The sequence below is a fragment of the Mangifera indica genome, chromosome 14, assembly GCF_011075055.1.
Source record: "Mangifera indica cultivar Alphonso chromosome 14, CATAS_Mindica_2.1, whole genome shotgun sequence".
NCBI lineage: Eukaryota > Viridiplantae > Streptophyta > Magnoliopsida > Sapindales > Anacardiaceae > Mangifera > Mangifera indica.
The window spans coordinates 5,525,543-5,536,611 of NC_058150.1; the positions used below are offsets into that span (position 1 = coordinate 5,525,543).

Sequence of the window (11,069 nt, forward strand, 5' to 3'; positions counted from 1 at the left end):
AAGAGAATGAAAATCTAGAAACCTACCATTTCAATGGAAATCCAAAAAGAAGTTTTACCTGCATCCAAGCTTGCCAGATACCCAAAACCAGCAAATTGAAAAGAGTCACCAACCATATAATGCTACCTCTTTTTTCCCCAAATGAACTTAACTTATTTTAAATCATTATATTAAATAAATCTAGAAAATTTAAGGTTTTCCACTCAGAAAATTATGATGGAAGGAAAAATGGAAGATGGTGGCTGAAGAAAACTTTAGCCACATTATTGGAGTATCATTTTTTCTTTTTGATTTTATTAACCAAAGTGAAGAAAAAAGAGGTGGAAATATGTCATGATTATCTCATGTATTTAATTAAATCTTCTTTTATGCCGAAAAGCATTTTGAAAAAACAGGTAATACAAGTAACAAAAGCATCATCTATATCAAGAGTAAAGTATACCTATACACCAAGAGAGCAATAGATACATAAGACAGAAATACAAAGTGATGGTTTGTCAGAAAATATAGGCACTTTTACAGAAAAAATGAGGTCAGATGAGGATGACATATATAATCTTCCTTCCCAAATAGAACAGAAACATTCATCATGTGAGTTCCTCACTTCCCATTACTTCGATATTAACATGATACAATTCTTTATTGAGTATACTATTGTAATGCATCCCAGTTATAATAGTTGAATTAAGTATCACTTCTCCAAAAAGATATATCAATTTATATCGATAATATATATATTGTTTTTCACATATGTTATATTGTATTATACAATACACACTACGATACATATCATGTATCGTACAATATTAATAACTATAATCTCAATTAAACAACACACAAAATTTTAATAGTTTCAAGAACAAAGAATTTTCTCCAATATATCAAAAGATTATAAGCAATGCAACATTTATAACAAAAATAAGGATATCACGCAATAATTATGTGATATTCTACATTCTGAGAACCTTCTTAAGCACCTTAACGGCATGAACTTTCTCCATTTCTAATGTATAGATTACTCCTTTCATGTTATTGTAATATATGTACTAGACTCTAACTTAAAAAGGTAAATCAATGTGTTAGAATATTCCTCAAGTAAGTATCTTGATGATTTGTTTCAGAGTATTCAAGATCTTTAGGTTATTGACAATAATTTGCCAAGAGTTAATATCTGCAAGAGTTGGTGGAAGAAATTGAAAGCTTGCACTTGCAATTATTGTCTCCTATTGTTCGATGTCTTGAAGAGAAAGTGTGAGTGACTGATTCAATGAGTGAGGCTTGTTTTGAGCTTGGTGAAAGGCATTTGGAGAGAGAGAGAGCATCGGTGATGTGTTTGTGATTTGTTGAAGATGAAGAAGCGAAAGGAGTTGGCCAACGTAGTCGAGATGTGGCATGCACATGATGAGTTGCTTAAAATATATTTTCTTAGATTCTAGGTTTTTTTAATATATTTTTATTTGATCTAAAAAAGTAAAATATCAAATAAAAATAGCTGAAAAATTAATTAAAAGGTATTAGGATCTCAAGTGCAAGGTATGAGACTTGGATCCCACATTGAAAAGTATGAACAACTAGTGTGGAGTTTATATGGTCTTGGACTCTCCCATCTCAAGAGCTTGGATATGATTTTATCCACAACTTGCCTCTGTTCACATATACGCCGATCATTGGTTATGATTTTGTATAAAATTGCTTGAGCTATTAAAAGCGGAAACCAGACATTAGAACCTGATGGTCAAACGACTAATTATTCTTGTAATACTATAAGCATTTTGGCATTGTATATTTTCTATTTGACAATGCTGGAAAAAAATGGTTCAAATCCATTGGGGTCTTTTAGATTAGCTTCAAGGCAGCTGTAGAAACCCTTAATCATTAAGTTCATCCATTTTTTGACAGGTTTCATGATCATAAATTTGAAGACAATATGAAATTTGTCTACAAGTGGATGATGTCTCACATTGAAGATGGTGACAAAGTACTGAATCAGCCTGTCTTGTTCACCGAATTTGGGTTGTCCAACCTGAACAAGGACTATGAACCATCACAGAGAGACATTCTTTAACAAATGATTTTTGATGTCATCTACAAATCTGCAAAGAGAAACAAGCCTGGAGCGGGCACTTTTATCTGGCAATTTTTGTTTGAAGGAATGGAAGAGTATAATGATGATTTTGGATTTGTTCCATGGGAAAAACCATCCCTTTACAAACTAGTAACACAACAGTCTTGCAAATTGGCGAGAGTCCATGGACCAACACAACTCAATGCTGCAAACTTAAGAGCGCTGTGTTCACAAAAACGGTGAGTGTTAAATACCCTGCATGAGAAAACATCATCTTTTGAAGAGAGGGTTGAAGGCTGGGAGTCTATGTACTATACTCTTCAATTACATACACATTGTTCAGTTCAGATGAGTGATTTAGATTTGGGTTATGCTGAAGAAGAATGATATAAATTATAAAATTGTGAGGACTGAGGAGATACAAGTACGGGCTGAAGCCCCAAATAAACATCCATACATAAATAATGCGAGTGATTTAAAGAGACTCAACCTGAAACTGAAATGAAACACAGCATTTACAACGCTAAATAAATTAAATTACTGATGCATTATCTATTTCAATCCACCCTTAATCAATCTTGGGGAAGTTCTAATCTCGCTCTTTACTTTACTGCTCGTCTTCGTTCCGGCCGAATCCGTAATCCCCGCCACTCTATCAAAATCTTTTATCAGCTTCCTCCTGTAACTTCCCTTCTCTTTCTCTACAACTTTATGCACTTCTTCTCCTTCCTCTTCATCACTCAAAGCCAAGAATCTCCTCTTTTTTAGAGCCACAGGATCTGGAGGAGGTGAAACTGAGGCGCTCCGTTTCTTGTTATTAGTACCTGAGTTGTTTAAACAATATTTGGTTTGTGATTTTGCCATCTTTTCGCGCTCTTTGCGGAGTTTAGTGACGGAGCCCTCGATCCGACCTTGAAGGCGGAGGCGTTTGAAGCTGAGACCACCCATGGACCAATGGGCATCGTTGGCCCAGGAGAGAAGCGGGTCCATGACAGGAACCGGTGGGTCTACCCGTTCCGGATTGAGCTTAGTGTTGGCGTAGATGCGAGGCCGTGGGAGGCTACTGCCATAGAACTTACCAGGCCCCAAAGTTACTACCATGGCTGATTTGGATAGATTTTCAATTGTTTTGGCTTCAATTAGTAATTTTAACAAGCAGATAAAAGAGATAAGTGATATGGAAAATCGAACTGGAGGTGATTTTGGAGTGGTTATTTGGCGGTCTTATATAGAAGGAAAGAGTGGCGGGAATATTTGGCGGTAAAATTGGCGCCATTGATTTTAGAAGGTCTGGTTTTCAGTTGGATATAGAATGACCAAATTATGCATGGATTATGATAGGTTTACTCAAAATGTCCAATTCAATCTTACACAGACATTGCAGTGGGTTGTGTAGGGGCCTGGTTATACCTAGGTGTTAATTGGTGGGCTTAGCCGGCCCACTAACATGTTTAGACTCATAATACGACCCGACTCTTTTTTGTTTTTGTTTTCTCATAGCTTCAACAAACTACTTTGTATGTTTTTATGAACCAATCTAAAATTTTATATATTTTTCAAATTTTTTTTTTTAATGGGTTATGACAAATTGAGTCTGATACGATCCTCAATTGTATGAATCATGCCCTCATAAACCATACCAAAAACAGGGGGTTCATGTTTAATACTATGCTAAAATTATGACTGGGTTGTAATATCCATAGTCATAACAAATTTTCTGTTGTTTTGCAATACTTGGTATGTTTTGGACAATTTTTCCTATTATTTTATACTTGTACACATCGTTTCAAGAAATCGAATCAAACTAATCAATTAGACATGTTTCAATTGGGACTTGAACAACTTGGTAAATGGAAGAGGATTAAAAAACTTTTTAGCCTTTCAACCACTTTGAGCTATTATTGGACCAACAAATTGATGTTTGATGAAATTGGCTAGGGTTTCAAATTTTGAAGCAAATCAATGCTAATCTGCCTTGTTTAGATTTAGGTCATGATAGTCAAATCATATATCGAAAACTTAACTTTCAATTTTGAATATTGTATTATATTGTAGGATATATATTTTTATAAATAAAATGATACAATATTAATAAAATAAAAATTCTAATTGTCACATAATCATCTTATAAAATATCACTGAGAATTTAAAAATTTTCATATATGATTTTACGACATCATTATTTTTTAAAAAATTTATATTGGTAATATGTATCATATTATATGATACATCTATTATATTATATTAATTCAATATATTTTATAATATATATCGTTTTTCATTTATATTATATCATATTATATGATATATATAACAACTATGATTTCGGTTAAAAGATTGTGTATGTGTTTTGTTCATAGTTTTGTGCCATGAAAATGTAAATGAATTAGTGTTAGAAATTTTGATACTAATTCATTACATATTTCGTGCTAATCTAAACTCGTAAGCTGAGGGGTTGGTACAAAAACACAACTAAATTTGCTAACCCAACTAAACTTGCAAGTTCGGTTAATTTGCTTATATTAAAACTTGAAATTGATTCAAATTTAACTTATTTAAAATTAAACAAATTTAATTCAGCTTGTTATAAAAGTGTCAATCGGGCGAGGTTGGCCCATAGCTTGGAAAAATGGCTCGCCTAATATTGTAACTTGTCACCCTAACCCATGAGCCTTTTGGATTAGGGTGTGGGTTGAGACAAAAAAACCAATAGATTGGTCTACTCATTTATATAATTTTTAAAAAAAATAATTAATTAATAATTATAATATAAAAAATTAATTTTTGTTAAAATTAATATAAACAATAATAGATCAACCTGTTTATAGTATAGCTTTATGTATATTAAATCAGATTATGAGCTGTATATAGCCTATGAGTCGATGTAATCTAAAAACTTATTATTATAATAAATCTTTGGTTTGACCCAATCTATAAGTTTGATGAACTACACTAGAACCAGACCGACCCAACCCATAAACACCTGTAACTTGTTAGTTGCAGCCTAACCACGAGCAATTGGGCTCGTACACACCCCTCCTTCTATTCAAATTGACCAACAAAAGAGTCCAAGATGAACGGCCATAGATGTGTCATCCACTTCACCCTCTCGATTTTAATTATAAGAAAAACCCCAAAAAGCCAAAGCTTTGACAAAGACTTTTAAAAGGCCTTCGGTCTGCCCATCCTATGCACTGGAACCGAAACTAGCAAATCCGCTTGGCACTACTCCACATTTCACCTCACTCTAAACTCCTACACGCTTAACCTAATACTCTTCCACGTCATCCTAACAAGTATTCCTTTCCTATATAAGCAGACACGACTGAAACTGATTGCAGAAGATCATTATCAGTCCTTGCCTTATTGCGTACGAGAGAGAGAGAGAGAGAGAGAGAGAGAGAGAGAGGCTTACATAACAAGGCGCGAATTCAGTTTCCAGCCTTTCGCGCACACAGTCTCACTATCACGAAGAATCGGAGGTATAATTCGGGATATTTCGGGTGTCGATCAATATTTCCGATTTCTTTTTTATCAATCTTAACCTTTTAGTTTTCATGCTCTATCTTAATTTTTGTTTGTCTGTTTGTGTGTATGTTTGAATTCGTCTCGTTAGAATTTCATGGATCTTGAACTAGAGCAAACTTCGATCTCCAAGGAACTAAACCAAAACGAGGTAACTTTGATCATTTTTATTTTCTTATTTTTACTTTCAAAAATATTAATTTTTAGTTCTTGTGTTTAATTTTGTTGGGTCGAGTTGAGAGTAATTTGAATTATGAAGTGATCGATGAAGTTTAAACTAATGTGGTCGATTTTGATGATCGTGCAAGTCAACCGATTGTTATTTTTTTTTTCTTATGAGTTTGATCAAGCTTTGTTAGTTTGTTTTTTATGCCCTGTACTAGTTATGCACACGAATTGACAGTTGTCTGTTTTCTGTGTTTTGATTGGTTGCGGAGACGAAGATTGTTCTTTAAGAGAAAGTATGAAAATAGTACTGAACAATAGTGTGGTAATAAAGTTTTCTCAAAAAGCGTGTTCCATTGTTTTGATGTTCGTTATTGGAACTCTTTATTGGATAAAGACGTGAATGCATAATAAATTTTTCAATTCCGTCATTTACCTGTTTGTTGAGGCAAAAATTAATTTGGTAATCGGTACTTATTATAAGGTTATAATATAAAACTGGTCAGCTTTGATTATTTGTTGTTACCTTTGGTTTATGTAACCATTTGTATTTTATTATCAAATGATTATAACTTTTACAAATATGGTCGTGTAGGCTTCTAGCTTAGTGTTAGTCTCACTGTTTAGAATATTTCACTGGGATTGTGCTTTCATTTTAATGTTTGTCCGTGTTTCTGATTGATGAGAAAGCAATCTATTTGTTAGGTTGATATGTGTGATGTGGAATTCGGAAGAGATGAAGATTTACTTGAAGTTTTGATAGGTAATGGGAAAGTTGAGATCGATAGCAAGGGAAAAACAAAAATATGTTCTGATGAGAAATGGCAATACCAAGATAAGGTATGTGGCTATATTTCTTTTGCTCAATGTCAACCATTGTTTGATTTGGTACTTTGTTGTTTCTCCAGGATGCATCAACCAGTGATCCTGGGAAGACTTCCACTTCTGGACCAATCAATTCAAACAATCTAAATAGTTTTAATTATGAGCAGTCATGTAATGATAATGATGATGACTTCGATGTATATGGTGATGACATTTCCGATTATGATGACAATGATGATTTCTTATATGAAGATGAAGATGATTATATAACCATGCTATCCCAATTTGATAATGTCGATCTTCCTCCTGGGGTAGAGGCCGCACTTCCTTGGTTGAAAGACCTTGCTCCATCTGAACGTATAAAACCATCTGCCACTACTCTTTCATCTGTTCCAGACCTTTCTGAGAGCAAGAGGAATTCAACTATTCTTGACTCGACTGAAAGCAAAATGAAGACAACTATTTCTGACCTTGATGAAAACAAGAGTAAGCTGGCTTCTTCTAGCAGTTCAACAGACCCAGAAGAGGTAAGTTCTAATGAGAAGGAAGAAAGTGGACATATGCCAAAATTACATTTTAAGCAATTTGACACAGTGGTTGATTTTTCCGACCATCACTACAGCCGCATGGGCTTTTTGGGGGATCAGCAGGTGAGCTAAATTTAAAGATAAATTGGCATCTCTTTCTTTCTCTTTGTTTGTCTAATATATGTATTAAATGGCATCTGCTCTCTCTCTCTTGATAGCCACCAAAAAATTGGGCAAAGAAAATCCAGGATGAATGGAAAATTCTGGAGAAGAACTTACCTGGTGAGTTTATATATGCTTGTTTATGCAATATTCTGATGTCTAACCATCTCTTGTTGGTCAAGGTTATCTGAATTGGCTTATTGTAGTTGAGGGCATAATGAAACATAATCATTTTTCGCCAAATAATCTTTCTTATTGATGTTATGCATGTTAATGCACAAATAGTATTGTATTGACTAGCTTCTTCTTTTAGAGTTAAAAAAGGGAGCTTTTCTCCATACAGTAGCTTGGTTGATTTATTTTTCTCTTTGTTTTGCTTTGACAGATACAATTTTCGTTAGAGTTTATGAATCAAGGATGGAACTTTTAAGGGCTCTCATGGTAGGACCTTCTGGCACACCATATCATGATGGCCTTTTTGTCTTTGATTGTCTTTTCCCCCCTAGTTATCCAAATGAACCACCGGTATGTATCTTCTGTTATTGTCATTTTCAACAGACATTCCTTAGTGTACAAAGTAAATGTGAGTTCTATTTTTCCAGATGGTTTATTACTATTCAGGTGGCCTTCGATTGAATCCTAATCTATATGAATGTGGAAAAGTATGCCTTAGTCTTTTGGGTACCTGGACTGGTAAATCAACCGAGATGTGGAGTAAAGAAAACTCAACCATGCTACAGGTTCTGGTCTCCATACAAGCTCTGATTCTGAATGCACAGCCATTTTTTAATGAACCTGGGTATGAAAAATCATATGTTGGAGTAGAGGGCGAAAGGAAGTCCAGAGCTTACAATGAGGAAACATTTATTTTATCCTTGAAGACAATGTTGTACACGCTAAGAAGACCACCGCAGGTAGGATGTCAGCTGGGATTTGTGTCTTAAATTTACTCTGTTTACCTTTCTTGGAGGATTTATCTGTCAAGTTCCTTTCAGTACATTCTTTATGGTTTAGATTAGGCTCTGTTCGGGGAGATTTAATTGTGGTGGCATTATTTTTACTAGGCTTCACATTTATTGTTTGTCAGCTGTAATATAAAATATAAATGATTCAAGTATCGCAGAAAGACTGTGCACCTGCATTTGCATGGTTTTGGACATTATCTATTCCCATTAATTGTTTGTGCCATACACATACAGATTTTTTTTAGGTGGCATAGATGAATTTCATAATTATTCGTTCTTGAATTGTTTAAACCAATGGAATGATATTTGATTATTCATTGTGCTGAAATGTGGTGGTGTATTTGTATGTATGAGTTTGCAGTTATTGAATGAGACCTGTCTGATTTGATTTATCTGGAGTTTGAATACTGTGATCTAACCTATTGGGTTTTTTGGCAGCACTTTGAGGATTTGGTCACTCATCATTTTCGCAATCATGCTCATGATATTCTGGTAGCTTGTAAAGCTTATATGGAAGGAGCTATTGTAGGAACTGTGGTGGTCAAAGACGGAGTCATAGAAGGTGGTAAAATTGAGAAGGGTAGCTCAAGCCACTTTAAAACCAAAGTAGGTCAGATGATGAATATTCTTATTACTAACTTCACCAAAATCGGATGCACAAATTGTGAACAGTTTCGGACTTCAGTCAATAGACCATAATAGATAAGCTGACAGCGTACTGGACAGTTGATCTAAAGATATATTGGGTTGCAAGGGGATGCGATTTAGTTGACATTAAGCCTATGCCTTTCAGGTACATTTAAGTTGATGCAATTTTGGCAAAATTGGTTGAAGATGTGGAACTTTCACCCTAGTATATATTACATTATCTTGCGCAGCTTTTTATTTAGATGATGTCGATATTGTATGGTAGAATGACTCAGGATGGATGAGTCTTCTACTGGACTAGTTGCTTTTTGACAAGTTTAGTAATATGAATATTCATATGGGTTTCTTGCAAACATTATGAAATCTTATTTGTCTTCGTAATTTAGTGCTTTCAACTTGATGTATGGCTGTTTCTGTTGATATACATGTGTATTTCTGAAGCTGGGGATATGGGGGATTTTGGTCCCTCAATAGAACCATTTTAAGATGGTTTCGATCTGTAAATACTATAGGATGATATTTGTTCATGTAGTTGTACTGTACCATGTAGTCGATATACATTTTGTGCAGCTGGAACTGTCACTGTATTGAAGAGAATGATTTATAATACAGGGCATTGATCTAACTGACGAATTTCATGGCCTGTGAGGGTCTCACTGTATTTATTTTTCTTTGAAACTATAGGTTAATATTATGTACATAATTTTATATGTATACTTGGATACTTGGATAATATGTCATTATATGAGTATATATTATTTTATCATTAATTTAAAATCAGATAATCATATGATGATATACTATCCGTATATTTAAAATTGTATATATATAATTTTATTGTTTTATAAAAGTTCACAAGGAAAATTGGTGAGAGAATTGTCTGTTATACAAGTAGAAACAATAATAAAGTGTCATTGTATAATCAATAATGAGTAATATTATGTGTACTTATTTTAAGTATTCAAATAGATACATATTTTTGTGTTATCACATATTTGAAAGATGTTATTTCATTTTTAATTTAAAATTATTTAATCGCATGATGATAAATATCGTATGTGTATTCATTTTGTGTACTTAAAATGATTACGTATAGTTTTATTGAGTAATGAAATGTATATATATTTTTAAGTATATAATTAATGTGTTATTATATGATTGAATAATTTTAAATTAAAAATAAATTAATATTTAATTATATAATAATAGATTATCTATGTATCTAGTTGTATAATCCAATATACTAACACATTATTGTTATTGTATAATAATAATCGACACCACCAAGAGGAATTCTAGTTATTATAGCGAGCAAACACACCGTAACATACATCAATACATACGGGAATACAACACGTAGCTGCGTATTCATACCGAGGGAGAGCTAGTAGAGTTTTTATGGCGACACGTTGATACAAACATGCACACACTTACTGCTTAACTTAATATTTTACACACCATTACTGCAGGAAGCATAGGTTAATTAATTAGTAGCTTAGGCTTAGCTGAAACTTGTCGAAGGACTTGAGAAATCCAAGGGCGGCTTCCCTAGCTTTGTCTGGTGGAGGTGTTGCTGGTGCCACTGGCTCAAATTCAACTTTCCATTCAGCTTTACACATCTCCTTTTCCTTTCCTGCCACTGGAGTGAAGGAGAAAGTTACCCTGTATGGGTCGTACATACTCTTCAACTCCCCTTCTACTACACGATATGTCACTGATCTTCCAATCTCCACCTTCTCTATTTTCTGGGTTGATTCTTTCACGTAGCTCTGCACAGCTGCAAATATTATCACAAGTTTGCATGCCATGTTTAAATGAAAAATTAATACATCGAGAGAGAAAGAGAGGGGGGCAGAAATACCAGGGCCAAGCTTGAAAAGCCTGAGGCTTCCGGGGCTGCCATCTCCTTGTATATATTCAGCATGAGCAAGCATGTCAGGGTTGATTTTGCTTATGATTTGATTATCTCTAAACATCTCCCACGCTGTTTCAGCGGGTAGATTCAGCACTACATCTCCTTTCATGTTCTTCATCTCTCTCAATCTATGTCTTCTTCTTTGACGACGGTGAGGCTTTAAATAAGGACGAAGAGAGGATGTGGTAGGGCCAATTAGGGGTTGACACGGTTAATATTAATATAACAGACATCTCTCCTGAGGTTTCAGAAGATTACAACCGCATCCTGAG

General features: G+C 34.2%; 3 protein-coding genes across 3 annotated transcripts; 1 reads left to right on the top strand and 2 right to left on the bottom strand.

Moving 5' to 3' along the window:
• Positions 1–2,433: 2,433 nt before the first annotated feature.
• On the bottom strand, positions 2,434–3,290 carry LOC123196370. The gene has a single exon (XM_044610371.1). The coding sequence runs from the start codon at positions 3,164–3,166 to the stop codon at positions 2,618–2,620; it is 549 nt and encodes a 182-aa protein (XP_044466306.1). The 5' UTR covers positions 3,167–3,290; the 3' UTR covers positions 2,434–2,617.
• Positions 3,291–5,294: 2,004 nt separating this feature from the next.
• Positions 5,295–9,263, top strand: LOC123196372 (putative ubiquitin-conjugating enzyme E2 38). Its single transcript, XM_044610373.1, has 8 exons — positions 5,295–5,547; positions 5,682–5,741; positions 6,461–6,595; positions 6,664–7,230; positions 7,326–7,389; positions 7,655–7,794; positions 7,872–8,183; positions 8,673–9,263. Exons 2-8 carry the CDS (start codon positions 5,688–5,690, stop codon positions 8,931–8,933), a joined length of 1,533 nt encoding a protein of 510 aa, XP_044466308.1. The 5' UTR covers positions 5,295–5,547; positions 5,682–5,687; the 3' UTR covers positions 8,934–9,263.
• Positions 9,264–10,168: 905 nt separating this feature from the next.
• On the bottom strand, positions 10,169–11,055 carry LOC123196391. The gene is made up of 2 exons (XM_044610404.1): positions 10,744–11,055; positions 10,169–10,659 (listed from the first exon to the last, which is right to left on the bottom strand). Exons 1-2 carry the CDS (start codon positions 10,913–10,915, stop codon positions 10,370–10,372), a joined length of 462 nt encoding a protein of 153 aa, XP_044466339.1. The 5' UTR covers positions 10,916–11,055; the 3' UTR covers positions 10,169–10,369.
• Positions 11,056–11,069: the final 14 nt, after the last annotated feature.